This window comes from Bombina bombina, chromosome 2 (assembly GCF_027579735.1).
Source record: "Bombina bombina isolate aBomBom1 chromosome 2, aBomBom1.pri, whole genome shotgun sequence".
NCBI classification, from domain to species: domain Eukaryota; kingdom Metazoa; phylum Chordata; class Amphibia; order Anura; family Bombinatoridae; genus Bombina; species Bombina bombina.
This window is the reverse complement of record NC_069500.1, coordinates 878,494,374-878,515,651: the sequence shown is the minus strand read 5'-3', so window position 1 is coordinate 878,515,651 and position 21,278 is coordinate 878,494,374. Positions and strand designations below refer to the sequence as shown.

Genomic DNA, 21,278 nt, shown 5'->3' with positions numbered 1-21,278 from the left:
CCAGATAATTCAATGTCATATAAACATAATGTAATAACATTTCAGATATTTGCTTAAAAATAATTCATTAAAAATAATACTAATGTTAGAGCAGCGTAGGAGGTTACAATGATTATGTCTGATTTATATTAGTTTTAGTAAGAATAATGTAAAGCCTATATGAAGATTTGAGATACATAAAGAAAAATATACATGATAAAACATTGTAGTCATATCTTTCAAAGCATTTAAGTGCTAATACAACACAGCACTTGTAGGCATGCAGATTTTGATTTAAAGTGAAGGGAAACTTTGATGAATGAAAGCTCGGTTTTTAAAAATACTATTAAAAATAGGGGCACTTTCATTCATCAAAGTTTATAAAGCAGCCGTTTTGTTTAAAAACTTACCTTTCTTCTTTTCACAGCCAGAGCAGCTTCCCCCACACGGAAATCCTCTCTTCACACGTCATCAATGACTAATCCGGCTTCCTCGAATCACGGCATGGCCTCAGGCAATGATTCCCCTGGGGGGAAAGCCGTGATTGGAGGAAGCTGGATTAGTCATTGCTGACGTGTGAAGAGAGGATCTTCGGCTGGGGAAAGCTGTTCCGGCTGTGAAGAGGAGAGAGGTAAGTTTTTAAACAAAACGGCTGCTTTATAAACTTTGATGAATGAAAGTGTCACTGTTTTTAATAGTATTTTTAAAAACCGGGCTTTCATTCATCAAAGTTTACCTTCACTTTAACAATTTCAATAAAAGGAAAAAAAAACATTCAAGATTTAATTTATTAAACATTACTTAAGGAAACACAACCGTTTTCATCACTGTATTGGTAGATTTTAAAGACACTATAAAAAAACATAAAGAAAACAACAATGACAAGGTTATATGTTATATATTAATATACTTGATAATTGACTTGTCCATATATATATATATATATATATATAATTTGTAGAAGAAAGTGAAGGGCACTCTCAGGATTTGTGTCGAAACAAAAAGTTTTATTAAGAATCACATCAAAGACAAAGTCAACGTTTCGGCCCTATTGAGAGCCTTCTTCAAGACATAGAAAATCTCATAATGGCACATAGCCGTGCTCCCCAATCGGGATAATGTGCTAATAATAGCACATTATCCTTATTGGGGAGCACAGCTACGTGTCGTTATGAGATTTTCTATGTCTTGAAGAAGGCTCTCAAAAGGGCCAAAATGTCGACTTTGTTTTTGATTTGATTCTTAATAAAACTTTTTGTTTCGACACAAATCCTGAGAGTGCCCTTCACTTTCTACTACAAATTGAATATTAATCCTAAGGATTGCACCCAGGTGTTTGACACATAACCAAGGTTGGAGTGCTGGGACACTTGCTATTTAAATATATATATATATATATATATATATATATATATATATATATATATATATATATATATATATATATATATATATATATATATATATATATATATATCTTTAGCTTTTGATAAAAAAAACAAATGTATATTTTGGTGCACAATCTGCATACAAAACAGAAAACAATATATATACTGTCTATACCAAACTATAACCTTACAATTTCTATTTTTCTTTAGTGTTAAACGTCCCTTTAAATTAACGATACATATATATATATATATATATATATATATATATGTATATATATATATTATATAGTATTCGATTCTACATGAAACATTTCTTAATTTACATTACATTTGCCCTAGATACATATTTTTTACAATCCATAGTACAATCATGTTTACTTTAGATTTCAGACAGGGCTTGCCAGGGTTTGAAGAATTTCAATTTGAGTTGCATGTGTTTGCAAACACTTTTATTTGACTCTGAACTATGTCATATGTTTGCCAAGGCCTGTTTTCCGCAATATATGAAAGTATAATAAACAATACACATGACCAGGGATATTCTGAGTATAAACTTATTTTCAAACTAAAAGAATTATTGGGTACAACTCTCTCCTACTCTATGGTATATCTATGTGAGTGATATCCTATTCTTATAAAATTCCACATTCTTTGAAATGCAGGGATTGACTTGGTTAGAAATGTTCTTTCATCTCCACCCACATCCAATCAGAATAAGTCTATACCCTTCCAATGTCTACATAGGTTGATGGATTAAAATACCCACCCTGAATACTAAAGTACATTTGGTTCTGATTTTTTGACACACAACATATTTGTTTTCTTTTATCTCTTTGTGCTGCTGAATACAAACATTTTGAAGAAAAGTAGCACTAAATAATACATTAATAGTAACGGATATAAAGTAACAGATATAACTATACTTTAAACTTATAGATACCACATAACATAGTTTGATGCTTTTAACTACCGTTAACTCTGACACAAAAATATCATATTTTAAATGTAATACATGTGAATAACTAACTGAGGTAATTGGCAATTTAAAGATGCACTGATAACAGGTTATAATTTAATTAATACAATTAATTAATATTAAGATCTAATGCTGTCAGTTTAAAGGGACATTGTAGCACAAAGTTTATATAAAATATGGAGCCTTAACGCTATTAAGTCACAATACATTTAAATTTAATAACTCTTTCATTTTTTGCACTGCCATTTTTTAAGTGGATATTTATGATTTATTGCGTGAACAGTAGTAAGTGGGTGCTACAGTACTCATGTCAGATATTGCAGATGTGTAATTTCCCCCCAGGTAAAATGAGGTCACATCAAAATATTTTGCTTAAACCTTTTAACTTGTAATAACAGATGGAGCATTATATATTGTGTGAGACTGAGCTTATCCTAATGCGCAGCAAAATTGTGCTCCACTTCTATTCTATAAACTAGGCTATGCTTACATTGCCTGCTACAATGAATAACAGAACGTCATCATGTCATGTGTTGCAATACAATGTCCCTTTAAATATTTACATAAAAATGCAAAGTGGTGCACTCTGTTCAAACCTCAAGGTTCAAAGTTTTATTCCCAGTAGAAACATTCCCTATTTTCATGTTTGCTGAGGTAAATAAATTGATATTCATTAATTTGGGCATGAAACACTAAACTTATCAGCTGCTACCAAATTGTTAAAGGGGCATTCATTAAAAACAAAATCATACAAAAAGAGCAAAACTTAAAACATGATAAAAAAAAAGGATACATCTTTTTAAATTAATTTTGAAACTTAGCATACTCAATACTAGATGCTAAAGTCTCAGTTTCTTACAGGCTGATAGGGACAAGTACAGTAGCTCTGTAAGATGATATTGAAAAACCTCTACGAGCATTAACTAGGGATGGGCAAATGTGTTTATATTGAAATTCGAATGTTAGAACAAATGTTATTGTAGAAATTTGATTTACATAATTGAATGTTGATAAGAACGAATATTCTTAAAAATTCTATAGTCGAATTTTATTTACAGTTTTCGAATGTCACTTTCGAATTTGAATGTCACATTCAAATTCGATTATTACATTTATAAAACACAGTATTAGACTAAAAATGCAATTTTGAAATTAAAATCAAATTAGAATATTAGATTTCGAAAATGAATGTGCTATAAAATACATAGCCAAACATTCTATTATTCTAACAAATATTTTAAAAGGTAATTAAAAAATTCGAAAACGAAAATTTGAAAATAAAATGTTAGAGTGTTATATAAACATTCGAAATTCGGTTTGATCAAATGTATCGAAATTCATTTTAAATGTTAAATTTTTAGAAACATTAGCCCATCTCTAGCATTAACCCCTTAACAACATGGACATACTCTGTATGTCTTGTGTACTTAAGGGGTTTTTAGACCAGTAATAGCATGGGTCTCACTATTGCTACAGGCCTAACACCCTGAGGTATTCATAAATAGTGTGGTTTGGTTGCTGTCAGTGAGACCCACTCTATTTCACCCTTTTAGAGTAAAAGTTGCAGTGGACATATGTTAAAGGGACATTAAACACTAAACACATTGTATAAGCATAGTTATTCCCCACCTCCCTCTATAGTCATGGGCGCCGCCATTTTGAAATCTATCTTTCACTACATTCCAACGCTGATTTGTTTGCACATGTGCAGTAGCTCTTTTTCTGATACCTGAAGTGTAACCTAATTTCCAAAATGGCAGTGCCCATAATTATAGGGAAGTGCATGAAATGTATTTAGTGTTCAGTGTCCCTTTAAAAACTAATGTTTTTTTTCAGTTCAGGAACATTTACATTCCTAAAGAAAGAAATAAACTGCAATATATTTTTAAAATATCTTTTTTTTAAAAAAGATGTATACTAAAGCAATTTTACTTCCTTTCTGAAAGAAAAGGGTGCTTAAGTAATAAATTACTACAACGATCATTTAAGATACCTCCACATTAAATGCAACTATTTTAGTTAGCAATAAATATGTAACAAACAATTCAGGATATCGTGATTATTTAACCATTTTCTCTAGCCCAGTAATATTCTTCTTAAAAAAATGTGTGTGAATAACATTTCAAAATTTAAAGGGACACTAAAAAAACAAAGTAACTTTTTCATATGAATCTATAAAATATATCAGCAATTACAGCTTATCTGCTGATTCATATTATAGATTCATAATAATAATACATTTTTAAGCACAGTGAATAAAACAAAAATAAACAAACAGTATGGTAGCTTAGAGGCAGAGTGGCAGGAAATGTTGTTTTGTGGATACTTTGGGCCTTTATGCCATAAATTCAGCAACACAGCTGTAGTATGTTCAGTATTTGTTTTGGGAGTGGTTATAAAATGACTTAAATAACTTACTACCTAATAACTTTCTATTATAAAAAAAATGAAATATGACATTGTGTTATAGGAAAATAAAAGCCTGGATGAGATAAATTAAAGGTGGCTTAATTGACCCTCTTAAGTAGGCCAAGAAGGGAGTGGTAAGTGGTATATATATATAGCGTGACTTCTTTCCATGCTGAGGGGCATAATTATAATTTTTTTCCTTGGGGTGGATAAACCGATGATGACAGTAACAATACAACAATATCACAAAATATGAAACCACAGCAAAAGCAGTGAATGAGAACAAAAGTTATGACACATATGAAAATATCAACAAAGGAAAATAAAGCTTTTACACTTTTTTCTTTTTTTAAACAGAGTAATAATGTTTTTTCATTGGTGTACAGCTATAAAAATGTTGCCACAGTGTAGGAATATCATTGTGTGGAACTACTTAAGCAAGTATCTTGAGAACTAGTGCATATCAAACAAATTTTCAAGTTCTCCATAATACATTTTTGTTCTAAACAATCTTTTTTTTAAACAAATAAATATGTGCAACCCACAGGTCATTTTATAAAATAGTGCTTATATCCTTACACGTGCTTGACTTCATTTTATAGCATAATGAGCTAAAATGTAAAATGTAACCGATCTGCCTATATTAAAACACTTCTATGAATGTTGACTGTAGATCCAGGTGTCAAAAAAGACTTTATTTTGTTTTTATTTTGTGTTTCAAAGCTTTTTATAACACAAACCAGCTTGTGGGTTGAAGGAAGTGTAGAGTGTTTCCAAATCTGTAAAAGAAATATATGGTTTTTTTTATTAAAATAGTAAAAGATGTTCTTACTCTCATATGGTTTCTTAAAAAAAGCAGATTGTACTATGCTAATAGAAAACATGAATGCTTTGCCAAAAAGACAAACTGTTCTTTTGTATTCGCTTAATCCGTTTGTTATTATTTAGGAATTTCTGTTTTAGAGAAAATTATTCTGCAGCAACATTGTGAAGCAAAGAGGAAAATAAAGACATACTACTAAATGTGTATAAAACTCATGTAGGCAAAAAAAAATTCTACAAAGTAGCCTACATTTTAAAATATACAGTAAGCACAAATGACACCCCCTTCAGATTAATCAAAATTTCTGTGCAAAATGCCTGGCATGACTTTTTGCAGAGTTGTCAAATTTAAAGCCATTCAAATTCATTGGGAAGTCAGAATATATAAAACCCATTTATCACACACTTTTTAAATGCACTTGTGGCTTTATAACTCTCCTTATACATTACATGGGGACACATTTCCAGAAACTTTTTCTATGATTTTTGTAAAAAACAAAGCAAAAAAACAAACAAAAAAACGGGTTTGACTTGTTTTTATCAGTTTATCCTTCATGTTTGCTCTAATTTGTTAGGACATCTAATTTTTGCACTTAGATTACTATGTTTTTAACCTTCAGAATACATTATTCGTGTAGGTAATAAAGACATACTACTAAATGTGTATAAAACTCATGTAGGCAAAAAAAAATTCTACAAAGTAGCCTACATTTTAAAATATACAGTAAGCACAAATGACACCCCCTTCAGATTAATCAAAATTTCTGTGCAAAATGCCTGGCATGACTTTTTGCAGAGTTGTCAAATTTAAAGCCATTCAAATTCATTGGGAAGTCAGAATATATAAAACCCATTTATCACACACTTTTTAAATGCACTTGTGGCTTTATAACTCTCCTTATACATTACATGGGGACACATTTCCAGAAACTTTTTCTATGATTTTTGTAAAAAAACAAAGCAAAAAAACAAACAAAAAAAAACGGGTTTGACTTGTTTTTATCAGTTTATCCTTCATGTTTGCTCTAATTTGTTAGGACATCTAATTTTTGCACTTAGATTACTATGTTTTTAACCTTCAGAATACATTATTCGTGTAGGTAAAATCCCACTCCAGAGCTGCACGCAAATAGTAATTGACAGATTTGTCCAGTTGGTTGTCTGGCTGTCCTGCAATGCTTCAGGCTTCTTGGTGGGACTTCAACTATGTGTTTAAACCTTTGGCATGGGTTAAATACATAGCATTCTTGGATCACTAATGCAAAAATGGCATGCTCTAATGAATTTGAAAAAAAAAAAATTTGCATCAGAATTTCCATTTAAAAGTATTGATGCATGCTGTGTTTATGGGGGGAGTAAGTATTGCAAGGACATCATTTTGCTGCAGAAAGATTTACAGGGTTTAATTTTTCTTTTAAAGTGATACTAAACTTTATTTATTCCTTTTATAGTTATATCTGCAAGCTAAGCATTTACTGTAACTCTTTCTGATAATTTAAGGCTCAATAACTTTATTTAATTGAACCCCATGTGGCTGCATTTTTACTGACCTTACAGGCTGTGAGGTAGTTGAGGTTTTTTTTTTTGTTTTGTTAGTAACACAGGTAGTACTAGCAATAACAAGCTGTACTTTCCAACCAATTTTGAGCAGCAGTGTGCACAACCACCGCCTGCCTGTTTTAAAGACAGTATATTGCTTTGAACTGTAAGGAACACCTACATTTAATGCAAACCTCACAATTTTTTTGAAGGCTTTCTGGAACTAGGATGCATGGGGGATTGTGGGTAGTGACTCACCATTATTTGATGAGAGGAGATATAACATGAGGAGGCGTGTCATGCACAGAGTTGCGGAAGGGATAGCGTGCAAACCTTCCAACCTGTCTCAATCTCACTTAATCCGTAATGTAAGAGGTATATTAAAGGGAAACTGAACCCAATTTTTTTTCTTTTGTGATTCATATAGAACAAGCAATTTTAAGAAACTTTCTAATTTACTCCTATTATCAATTTTTCTTCGTTCTCTTGCTTTCTTTATTTGAAAAGGAAGATATCTAAGCTAATGAGCCAGCCAATTTGTGGTTCAGAACCATGGACAGCACTTGTTTATTGGTGCTGTCCAATCAGCAAGGATAACCCAGGTTGTTCACCAAAAATGAGCCGGCATCTAAACTTAAATTCTTGCTTTTCAAATAAAGATACCAAGAGAATAAAGAAAATTTGACAATAGGAGTAAATTAGAAAGATGCTTAAAATTGCATGCTCTATATGAATCATGAAAGAAAAACATTGGGTACAGTGTCCCTTTAATGCTTAACTGCATTGTTAATACTAAATGGAAAAGTATGAAGTCCCTTTAAGCCTTACTTAAAGGCTGTACATTGCTCTTACCAGGCATGTTTCTTCTTTAAGGAGTGTTCATTGCATCTCACAAAAACAACAGACCCTTTTCCTCTCTTCAAAGACGCATGGTTGCCAGTCTCTGCACAAAAAACTAACCTGCAACATAAAAATATATGATATTAACCACAACACTAGAAAAGGGTGAAGATAAGGTAAAGGGAAGAGGAACAAAAATCCAAAACCAAAGCATAATACATTTTACCTAAAATACATAGAATCAAATGCCATGGTTATATGCAACATGGTGTATATCTGTCCACTGGTCAAAATGATGTTTATCTTAAGAAGGTAAAGCGGTATCAAAAGAAAAACAAACCGCAATTCTACAATTACATAAAACTCAAATATTTCTCTTTTGCTTTAATGATCTGCGTGATTGATTAAACTAATGAAGCACATTTTTATGAGTTGTACATTGTGTTGTTAAAATCTAGGGTAGTTAAAAACATAAAAAATAAAGTTTGTGCCAGAGTTTAAATTACCATTCCAGGGACATTTCTGGTTTTATTTGCCTTCTAAAAGAAATGCAGAAGTTAAATTCTGCTATTCCTCCTCCCAAAAATGTGTTTGATCCTTATGATGAAACATTAATAGCTCTTGGATAAGGTATTGGGGAAGCACAGCTTTTAAATGTTTCCATTAAGAGAAAGCAGAAGCCAGAAATGACCCTGCTTTTTAACATTTAAATAAGAGATTAGATTCTAGAACTAACAGGTTTTTTGTTTTACAGAGAGAGTAAAAGATACAAGGTAGAAAAATACAATTTATAAATCTATCTATTTGTCTGTCTATCTATCTGTTTGTCTATCTATCTATCTATTTGTCTGTCTATCTATCTGTCTATATATCTGTCTTTCTATTTGTCTATCTATCTATCTATCTATCTATCTATCTATCTATCTATCTATCTGTCTGCCTGTCTGTCTATCTGTTTGTCTGTCTTGAAGAGCAAGCTCAATTAGATCATTTATACTTGCTGTCATTATGTGACCTTGTTTTTCTCTACTTTGCGTATTCATATATGGGAACTTATATGAAATACAGAAGAAAAAAAAACAATCTGGCTTACTTTTTCTGCAATTCTCCCGATTTCACACGAATCCTTTGAATATCATATGCATACGTTGTGAACCAGTCAGACCAGCTAAAGTATGAATCTTTCTCCCATTGCATTTTCAGCATAAGAAGATCTCCTATATCTATTTCACTATAGAGCAAGAATGAGTAGGTCTTGTTGGTAGAAATTTCAGGTCTATAAATAAAGAATAATTGTATATTATAATTTGCTGAAACACAATGGAGTTATAAATTTACTTTGCATGAGAGAACAATATATGAAATGCGAAATGTATTTTGTTATTTTATTAACTTGTTTCACTAATAGGTTGTAGGCACATCTCAGACAGAGTAGGACAGAGGGCGTTTTATTTATGTTGACAATATTCTAATCCCCTTAACCCTTTCCCTGCAGCATACTGTGTGGAATATTTTATTTATGGCATCATATATAAATCTTTTTTTTTTTTTAAATGTAAAATATTCTCTCAGGTAACATTATCAGCTTCTTCGACCAACAGAGAGGAAGAGACCCCTCTAAAAGACTGCACATATAGCACTCTGTGCCTGGACTTATGAATGAGAAATTGGGAATTTTAAAATGTAACTTTTATTGAATTTTATTAAAATACAACACTCAATTAAAAACAACCTAATAGTGGTAAGCCACTTCCTACATTATCAGCTTGTTTAAGACATTTCTCAACTTATTAAAGGGATAGTAAAGAAAAAATTAAACCTCAAAGGGACAGTAAAGTCATAATTAGACATTCATGATTTAGACAGAGCACACCATTTTAAACAACTTTCCAATTTACGACTATAATTTATTTTGCTTCCTTCTCTTGTTATCTTTTGCTGAAAGGTTTATCTAGGGAAGGTTCTAGCTGCTGATTGGTGGCTGCATATATATACCGATTTTTCATTGGCTTACCCATGTGTTCAGTTAGAAACCACTAGTGCATTGCTGCTCCATCAACAAATGATTCTAAGAAAATGAAACACATTTGACAATAGAAGTACTGGAAAGTTGTTTAATGTATGTTCTACCTAAATCATGAAAGAAACATTTTGGGTTTCACGTCCCTTTAATGATCCAGAAAGAGCATGCCGTTTCAAACAACTTTCCAATTCACTACTATTTTCTAATTTGCTTCATACGCTTGGTATAATTTGTTGAAAAGCATACCTAGGTAGGCTAGGTGCAGCAATGCACTATTGGGAGTTAGCTGCTGATTGGTGGCTACATATATTGTCATATGCTCACCCTATGGGGCCGATTTATCAAGCTCCGTATGGAGCTTGATGCCCCTGTTTCTGCACGAGCCTTCAGGCTCGGCGGAAACAGAAGTTATGAAGCAGCAGTCTAAAAACTGTTGCTCCATAACTTGTCCGCCTGCTCTGAGGCCGCGGACAGAAATCAACTCGATCGAATACGATCGGGTCGATTGACACCCACTGCTAGCAGCCAATTGGCCGCAAATCTGCAGGAGGCGGCATTGCACCAGCAGCTCACAAGAACTGCTGGTGCAATGGCGTATGCTTTCGGTATTTATCGATGTGCAGCGGACATGATACGCTACATTGTATCATGTCCGCTCGCACTATGATAAATCTACCCCTATGTGTTCAGCTAGATTCCAGTACTACATTGCTGCTCTTTCAACAAAGGACAATAAGAGAATGGAATATATGTGATATTAGAAGCAAATTGGAAAGTTGTTTAAAAATGTATTCTCTGTTTGAATTGTGCAAGGAAAAGTTTAGGTCTTGTGTCCATTTAATCTATACCCCTCCTACACAATCTTTTTTAACTAAGATTTTGAAACTGTTGTAAAATTGAGATGTTTTATGAGGAGTCTGGGGTAGAGTAGCATTTGTGCTGCTATTTTCTATTAAAGGGACACTGAACCCAATTTTTTTCTTTTGTGATTCAGATAGAGCATGCAATTTTAAGTAACTTTCTAATTTACTCCTATTATAACATTTTCTTCATTCTCTTGCTATCTTTATTTAAAAAAGAAGGCATTGAAGCTTTTTTTTATTCAGAACTCTGGACAGCACTTTTTTATTGGTGGATTAATTTATCCACCAATCAGCAAGAACAACCCAGGTTGTTCCCCAAAAATGGGCCGGCATCTAAACTTACATTCTTGCATATGAAATAAAGATACCAAGAGAATGAAGAAAATTTGATAATAGGAGTAAATTAGAAAGTTTCTTACAATGTCATGCTCTATCTGAATCACAAAAGAAAACATTTGGGTTCAGTGTCCCTTTAAGCAAGGGACAGGAATTTCCCTGCTTCTATTATGTTTTTTTTTTTCTCTCAATAACATTTTTTCAAACATTATTTTATCTCCTAAAGAAAAATAATTTTTGCACTTACAGTACAAGTTGAAAACTAACTGTTATGAATTCATTAGGTGATAGGATAAAAAAGGATATAAGCATTTTACAATGTGGCTAAGTTTAAAAAATATGATTCTAATTAGTAATTAAAATGATTCCAATTGCAATTTTTTTGTTTTATATATCATCTTTATTTTAACTAATTTTACATGGCTCAATAAAACTTTACTTGCTCTGTTTTGGTTACAAAGGAATCACAATTGAATGCATCAATAACATAATTTTTTATTTCATAGATTAACAATTTATTAGATTTCAATCAAATATGTACTTTATTTTACAAAATGGCTTTTTCAAGCAGCAATGATTTCCACAGTAAAAAGTTATCACAAACTCTTTTTTATGTGTTTGATAAGTTGCATAGATTGTATTTTACTATATTTCAAGTTTACTGTTCTTAGTTATTTGTATCCTGCTAGAGGTAATACTGTAAGTACTCATTATTAATAAAACTATATTTTTTTTTTTACTATGTGACTGAGCTAATATTTATAGTTATCACCCAAATGCTTTAAAATATATAAGTACAATTTATATTAACATATGCATTAATTTATCCTACAATATCTTGCCAAACTCTAGTCTTCGAACTCTATTAAAGGGACAGTCTAGTCAAAATTAAATGTTCACGATTCAGGTAGGGCATGCAATTTCAAACAACTTTCCAATTTACTTTTTTCATCAAATTTGCTTTGTTCTCATGGTTTTCTTTGTAGAAAGCTTAACCTAGGTAAGCTTATTTGCAAATTTTTATGCCCTTAAAGGCCACCTCTTCCACAGCTAGACAGTGCCAGTTCATGTGTAGCATATAGATAACATTGTGCTCACTCCCATGGAATTAATTATGAGTCATCACTCATTGGGTAAAATACAGGTCTGTCAAAAGAACTGAAATAAGGAGCCAGTCTACAGAAGCTTAGATACACGGTAATCACAGAGGTAAAAAGTGTGTTAATATAACCGTGTTGGTTATGCAAAACTGGGGAATGGGTAATAAAGCAATTATCTATCTTTTTAAACAATAACAATTATTGAGTAGACTGTCCCTTTAACTTATTTCCCCATTACCAAAAAATATGCACCATAACGGCTGTGTTTCTTCTGGTATTAATTATTCTAAAATCTGAGTAAATCCTGAGAAATGATTTAGGGAACTCTTGATCCCCTGATACATCTGACTTACTAAAAGGATCTAAGTTGCACAGTTTCCTTTTTACGCAAAGTAATCTTAGTTGTTTTCTTTAATCAAGACAATGGTGATCCATTTAATACACTAAAATATATTAATCTATAAATTGTGATCAACCCACATTTTCTGCTTGTACCAAAACATTTACATTGACATATATATAGTTAATTCAATAATAGAGTAAACTAAGTACTTACAATGTTATTGCTATATTTTCGTTTTCTCCTCTGGTTCCGTACAAAGAAACCTTAAAAGGTTGATTTGTTACTGTTAAGTTTTTCTTCCCAAAATAGTGCACTTTAATTTGATAGTGGAAAACTAAAACAAGAGAGAGAAAAATATAGTATTTCAGACACTGCAAAGTATTATTTACTTAAAGGGACATGAAACCTAAAGTTTCCTTTGAGGATTCAGATAGAGCATGCAATTTACATTTGTTATCAAATTAGTTTTGTTCTCTTGGTATCCATTGTTGAAAAGCATACCTAAGTAGCCACAGGAGCTGCTGATTTGGGGCTGCACATATATATATACCTTATGTTACTGGCTAACCTTTATGCATTGATGTTTCTTCTATAAAAGATAGCAAAAAATGAAGCAATTTAGCTAATAGGAGTAAATTGGAAAGTTGATTAAAATTGTATACTCTATCGGAATCATGAAAGTATAATTTTGAGTTTCATGGTACTCCCAATTTCAGAGGGACAGTCACTAATTCTGATCTCTGCCCTGCTGTCCATCTAAGACAGCCATGTGTCCCTATTGCAGAATTCCCCTTAGCCCCACCCATGGAACACTCAGATACGCCCACAAACCACAGGACACACCCACATCCCACCCACTTACCTTCTACAACTTTGCCCCTCCCAACATAGCCCTGGCCACAAAACAGTGATGGATTCCCTCAACCTCATCCCTAATACCCAGCCACAAATTTTGGGAGATATGCATTAAAGTGATGGTAAACTCTCCCCTTTTTAAAATCAGATCTGGAATGTAAGCTCTATTTTAGATGGAGTTTAATTCATTAGCTGTAATGAAGATGCACTATAACTTAGTTATTAATATAGATTTGAAATTCAAATACCCCACGTTACACCACCCACTTCAAAAGTCAATTTTCCTTGCTAGCTAAATGAGTGAATTACTCTCCAATCAATGCTCTAGCTACAACAAAAGTGCCATATGGGGAGAGCACTGATTGGACAACAATTCAATCTGTTAGCTCACAGAAAATTTTACTTTTGAAGTGGGCGGAGGAACATGCAGTATTTGAATTTCATATCTATATTACAAAGCATGTTATACTGCATCTTCATTACAGCTTATGAATTAAACTCCATCTAAAATAGCTCTTACATTCCAGATCTGATTTTAAAAAGGGGAGAGTTTACCATCACTTTAATAACACAAATTATTAGAAAACCTGGACTATAACACGCACAGCATTTTTCTCAATATTCAAAGACATTTTTAACAATTCAAATAATATTTAATAATTTTTAAAAAAAATGGTAAATTGTATTGAAATAATTTTTTGATTCAATATTCAGGTTTTATGCAAATTATTGATAAAAACTGGCCAATCATTAACAAATGTGATAAACAATACAAACTTTGTAAAACGAATCCACAGAAAATTTAAAATATTTAAGTTTTTTTTTTTGTTTTTGTTTCATACCTTTGAAAGGCATCTGAGATCTTGTTTTCAAGTACATTTTGCTGCTTCTTTTTCCTCGAATTTTGTTGACCTTATAACCCAATGTATTACATCTGTTTTTCCTGCAGCTCAAGCAGAGTCCCTTGTCAAAGGCTTCCTTTGAATTGCAGCGATAAGCCATATTTGGCTTCTCTTCATGAAGAAGAGAATCAATGAAAAGATGAATGGAACGTTCATGAGAACATTTCACAAGCTGATCCATATCTTTGAAGAAAAAAAAAAAAGTAAACATAGAGTATGTTTTATTAAAGGGATATTAAACAGTAAATAAATAAATAGAAATTAAAATGAATTCAATTAAGTGTAAAGGTTTAGTTTCCATAAAGTATTTTAGTTTCTGTAAAGTAATGGATGCCTCCATATTGGAACCTAGTTTTTTCCTTTTAGCTATTCCTTTTGCTAAGGACAATTAAAGACAGATATAAAAAAGTTAATAACAGAGAGTATGCAAACAAGGATTGTTAAATTAAAGGGACAGTCTACACCAAAAATGTTCTTATTTATAAAGAGAGATAATCCCTTTATTACCCATTCCCCGTTTTTGCATAACCAACACAGTTATATTAATATACTTTTTACCTCTTTGATTACCTTGTATCTAAGCCTCTGCAGACAGCCTCCTTATCTAAGTGCTTTTGACAGACATGCAGTGTAGTCAATCAGTGAAGACTCCTAAATAACTTCACGGGAGTGAGCACAATGTTATCTATATGACACACATGAACTAACACTGTCTAACTGTGAAAAACTTTCAAAATGCTCTGAGCTAGGAGGTGGTTTTCAACGGTTTAGAAATCAGTTTGAGCCTAGCTAGGTTTAGCTTTTCAAAAATACCACCAAGGGAACAAAGCAAATTTGATGATAAAAGTAAATTGGAAAGTTGTTTAAAATTGCATTCCCTATCTGAATCATGAAAGTTTAGTTTTGACTTTACTGTCCCTTTAAGAATAGTAAAATTTGATAATACAAGTACAGTGGGCTTTTTTTTTCTAAAATTGAACACTGTTTCTGAATAGTGGGAGTTTCATTTTGATTTCAATGTATTTATTGCTTGGAATATAGCAAGCTCCAGGTCAGCATTTCACTATTAGGAGTTAGCTGAATAATCTAGTGAGCCAATAACAAGACATATATTTGAAGCCACCAATCGCCAAATAGCTCTCAGTACTGAATTCCTTGCTCCTGAGCCTACCTAGGTATGGTTTTCAACAAAGGATACCAAAAGAACAAAACAAATTTGATAAGAGAAGTAAAATTAAATAGTCTCTTAAAATTGAATGCATTTTTTATGTGTTCTGGTTCTTCTACTGTATTTAACATCTGCTACAACTTGGCTATGAGTAAATTTGAGCATGGAAGGAGAGGGAATTTAAAGGGACACAAAACCCCAGATTTTTTCTTTTGTGATTCAGATAGAGCATCCAATTTTAAAACAACTTTCCAATTCACTTATATTTACAAATTTGCTACATTATCTGTATTAATCTTATTCTTTGTTGTAGGAGAAGCAATACAATACTGAGAGATAGCTGAACACATCTGGTGATTCAAGACAAGAGGCATATATGTGCAGCCACCATTGAGCTATCTCCCAGCCATGCTTTGCTGCTCCTGAGCCTACCTAGGTATGCTTTTCAACAAAGGATACCAAGAACATTATATGCATTAAAAATTAAGTGAACCAGGAAAGTTAAAATTTTACTTTCAATTCCATTGAACCAGTAAAATTAGTTTTACTAAACTATATAATTGTTGAATATGCTTATGGATGATCATACTTTTTTAGTTTAACCCCATCAACTTGGAGTGTAATCTTAAAAATATTCACTATTCTCAAATTCAGACCATCATAACTTTTAACTGAAATTTGAAGATAAACATTTAACTCAATTATCTAATTAAGATTAGCATTTATTTCAGCATTAACTAAATCAAATAGTTTGTCCCCAAACTGTAATGTTTGGTAATGTGTTTATTGGCATACTGAATGCAGAAAAAAAGACCCACGTTATCCAGTTTTCTATGTGGGAAAGTATTTTTGGAGCTATTTAAACAATGTGATCATAATTGATATGGGTTTTAGCATTTTATTTATGTATTAATAAACGTTTTTGTGGTTACTTATAATTAGTTTAACTTTTGGAGTTATAAATGCAACATATCTGAATCTTACAATGCTTTGTTTATAGTTCAACTAAAGTCTTATTATCAGATCTAACTTAATTGGCAGAGAAAACACGGGTCTAACAAGGAAGTCATTGTATTTTGAATCACTTAAATATTAGCCTCAAACATCAATAATAGAAGAATTTAGTCTTGTGCTCTAAGCAAAAATATTACAAATATAGTTTTTTTTTGCTGGCTTGTATTTTTGTGAAAGTTTGTTAATAATCAGGTTATTATAACACCAGTCAATATATTGTTTGCTATAAGATTACTCAGGCTTCTGCTATCAAATGCAAACCCTTAAACCTACAAATCAAAATTTTAACCTGATGTCTATTTTATTTATTTATTTTTTTAGATATTTATTTATTAAAAAAAAAATTATAAACTAATATTGGCTAGGTATTTAAAAGGACAGTAAACTCAAAATTAAACATTTGTGATTTAGATAGAGAATGCATTTTTATACAATTTTCCAGTTTACTTTTTACTATAACATTTTCTTTGTTGAAACGTATATCTAGGTAGGCTGATAGAAGCTTCGGAGAGTGCACGTGTCTTTAGCATTCTATAACAGAAGTCTCTGCAGCTAGGTATAACATTGCTATAAACATTGCGACACACCCTGCTGCCAGATGGCCAGACACGTACATGCTCCTAGGATTACTCTTAAACAAAGGATACCAAAAGAACAAAGCAAAACTGATAATAGAAGTAAAATAGAAATTGGTTTAAAATTGTATGCTTTGTCCAATCAATTTAAGTTTAATTTTGACTTTACTGTCCCAAATAGGACGTTTGAGTACACTTTAATATATATATATAGCCAGTGGTTTCCATGTACTAAAATTCCTCATGTCCAAAAGGACAAGAAACTATTTTTCCCCTTAATGATTCAGATTATTATATTATAATGTAAAAAAAAAAATTTTTTATTTATTTTATCAAATTCAATTTGTCCTCTTATTTTTTGCTGACAAGCAGGTAGGTAGACTCAGGGTCTTGAGCACTATATGGCAGCAGCTTTGCAAGAATGATTTTAACAATGTTATACACTGCTGCCATCTAGTGCTCACAAGCATTCTTGCAAATCTGCTGCCATATAATGCTCTAGACATCCCCACCCAACCTATCTACAATTAATACCATGATAGCAAAGTACATTGATATCAAAAGCAAATTGGAAACATTTTGTATTTAATATTGCACTCTATCTAAATCATGGAGGCAAAAATGTTATGTCTATTTAATAGCGTATCTATACACAACACCTTTGCATAAATGGATATTCAGATGCAAAAATAAAATTTCCTGCTTGTTAGTCATAACACATTCTTGAAAAATATATGGCCTGTGAGCTAATAAGAACTAGCATACACAAGTAGTCACCAATCCGGAATAGAGCCTTAAAGGGATAGTCCAAAACAAACTTTCATTATTCAGATAGGGCATGTAATTTTAAACAATTTTCCAATTTACATCTATCACCAATTTTGTTTTGTTCTCTTGGTATTGTTAGTTGAAAGCTAAACCTAGGAGGTTCATATGCTAATTTCTAAGCCATTGAAGGCTGCCTCTTATCTCAGGGCATTTTGACAGTTTTTCACCACTAGAGGGTGTTAGTTCATGTGTTTCATATAGATAACACTGTGCTCACATACGTGGAGTTCCTAGGAGCCAGCACTGTTTGGCTAAAATGCAAGTCTGTCAAAAGAACTGAAATAAGGGGCAGTTTGCAGAGGCTTAGATACAAGATAATCACAGAGGTAAAAAGTGTATTAATATAATTGTGTTGGTTATGCAAAACTAGGGAATGGGTAATAAAGGTATTATCTGTCTTTTAAAACAATACATATTCTGGTGTAGAATGTTCCTTAACTATGTGTTTAACCCCATTTTAAGGGGTAAACAAATTAGTACAAAAGAACACTAATTCAAAATTACATGCCACCTTTCATTTTTGTAATCAAATATTTATATATAGTATAAGAGCATTTTAAGATGAGAGATCACTTAGTGCATAACATATTAGATCTTAATACTTTGTCCTAAAGAGTTAGCAGGACAAAGTTGTTCAGCTGTTTTTATTTATACATATTACATTTACAGACAATTCCATACAAGAACAAGATTAGAATCCTCAGCATAACTCTGTTCTACTTGGCAACATGGAAATAAACTGATTATGATCATATTGGTCCCTGAGAAAATAATTTAGTAGTTTATGATTCCTTCATAAGAATTCACATATTCATAGAGCAAGTTTTTGGATTGCATGAGTCATTCTGTCATTACAAATGAAGAAGAGATATTTAACATCTTTATATCTTATGAAATCAATTATGTAGCTTGATGAATACGTCAGTGTACTAAATATTTTACTACAGATAACATGACACACATGAGATAGAAAGGCACTAGCCTATACTGTGTTATAGTAGCTTGTACATATTTATTGTATCGTAGGCTCAAATATTGGTTGGATGGGTTAAATTGTATCACTCAAATCAAATGTGATAAATTGTCTGGTGATAATAATTTAAAGGACATTGTTAGAGAAGGTGATTTTTAGCAGTATTTGCTATGGAACTCTGTGTCAATTGGCTCACCACCTGCTTGGACCTAGCTGTTCTCTACTGCTCCTGATTTGGACTTTATCTATGAGTTTAACTATTTTACTGATGTTAAACACCAAGGGGTCTATTTATGAAGCAGCGGATGCTGCTTCTGACCCTCTCCGCTTCAGTTCCACTGCTCCTTAACTCGTCCGCCACCTCTGAGGTGGCTGACAGCAATCAGCCCGATCAAATACGATTGGGTTGATTGACACCCCCTAGTGGCCAATTGGCCACAAATTTGCAGGGGGTGGTATTGCACCAGCAGTTCACCAGAACTGCTAGTGCAATGATAAATGCACAGCATTTGCTGTCGGCATTTATCGATGTGAGGCAGACATGATTCGCTATAGCGGATCATGTCTGTCCGCACCTACATAAATAGACCCCATAGAATACCATGGAAAGCTCTAACAAAGGTAATGTTTGCATTTTAATTTATCTGCTATAATTATTATTTTAAACACTTTATACAGATATAAATACATTTTTACCTGCAAATCCCTTTTCTGCAATAAGTCGAAGTGTTTCCCCCAAGTTACAACCAGGCTGAAAGCTTCCGCCATTTGGATAAATATCAACATGTCCAACAGGCCTCTGTATTCCAATGCTGCGGTCAGGAGACCCTCTTGTGTACGTATGCAGAACATCTACAAATTCTGCATCATCCGGTGACAAACTAATGGAGGTTGCTGCATACTCAAAGCTAGGACCAGCTGGATCCAAACCTTTATGTAAAATAATCAGAAATATAGAATAATAAAAACACAATTATTAGGGTGATCAATGCAACACAGTAAATTCCTATCTGTCTATCTATATATGTACATAGTCTTTACAAATCATGTGAGATTTGGTTTTTAGATTTTAAGTGCTAGAGCTATGACAAAAGCAATATTTTGCTTGTTATATTTAAGTAAAGGTTTATATTCTGACATTATTTATTCATTTAAAGGGGCAGTATACACCAATTTTTATTGAACTGCATGTAATAGACACTACTATAAAAAATATGCACAGATACTGATATAAAAAGCCAGTATAAAACCTTTTAATAACTTACTTAGGAGCTCCCAATTTAGCACTGCTGAGGAGGTTAGCCTGGGACACCCAAATGAAAGGGGCTGAGAGCAAAACCTCCCCCATCCCCTGCATATAAAAAGACCCAATATACAAACAGAAGCAGCCTGAAGTCTGTATACATCAGTATATATCTAAAACTTTGGGGCTTGGTTAGGAGTCTGAAAATCAGCACAATGTTATTTAAAAATAAGCAAAACTATACATTGTTACAAAAACACTCCCAGATGAATCATCTACAAAACATTTATGCAAAGAAAACTCTAGCGTACAATGTCCCTTTAAGGAAACATAGAAAAACTTTGATATAATGTCATGCAGTTGACAATACCATTAGAATTGGCCATTTGCATCCATATTATTTTGACTTAAAGGGACATGAAACCCAAACATTTTCTTTCATGATTCAGATACAGAATACAATTTTAAACAACGTTCTAATTTACTTCTATTGTTTAATTTGCTTCCTTCCCTTGTTATCCTTTGCTGAAAGGTTTATCTAGGAAAGCTCAGGAGCAGCAAATAACCTAGGTTCTAGCTGCTGATTGGTGGCTGCATATATATACCGATTGTCATTGGCTCACCCATGAGTTCAGTTAGAAACCATTAGTGCATTGCTGCACCTTCAACAAATGATACCAAGAGAATGAAACAAATTAGATAAAAGAAGTAAATTAGAAAATTGTATTCTCTATCTGAATCATGAAAGAAAAATTTGGGGTTTACTGTCCCTTTAAAGGGACAGTCTAGTATAAATTAACTTTCATTATTCAGATAGTTAATAATAGTTAATAATTTTAATCAACTTTCCAGATTTACTTTTATCATCAAATTTGCTTTTTTCTCTTGGTATTCTTAGTTTAAGCTAAACATAGGTAGGCTCATATGCTAATTTCTTAGCCTTTGAGGGCTGCCTCTTATCACATGCTTTTTAAATCTCTTTTCAACACAAAGAGACAGAAAGTACACGTGGGCCATATAGATAACACAAAGCAATGCAAAATTTAAGACAATAGATAATAACTAGTCAGTCATGTGATCAGGGGGCTGGAAGAAGGTT

At 32.4% G+C, this 21,278-nt stretch overlaps 1 protein-coding gene across 1 annotated transcript in view; it reads right to left on the bottom strand.

Moving 5' to 3' along the window:
• Positions 1–1,804: 1,804 nt before the first annotated feature.
• LPL (lipoprotein lipase) overlaps positions 1,805–21,278 on the bottom strand; it is a 46,988-nt gene continuing 27,514 nt past the window's right edge. The window contains exons 5-10 of the mRNA XM_053703216.1: positions 19,633–19,866; positions 14,319–14,561; positions 12,835–12,955; positions 9,050–9,232; positions 7,969–8,076; positions 1,805–5,534 (exon numbers count right to left, since the gene is read on the bottom strand). Coding sequence (XP_053559191.1) covers position 5,534; positions 7,969–8,076; positions 9,050–9,232; positions 12,835–12,955; positions 14,319–14,561; positions 19,633–19,866 — 890 coding nt within the window. The 3' untranslated portion in view covers positions 1,805–5,533. The remainder of the gene's footprint in view (positions 5,535–7,968; positions 8,077–9,049; positions 9,233–12,834; positions 12,956–14,318; positions 14,562–19,632; positions 19,867–21,278) is intronic.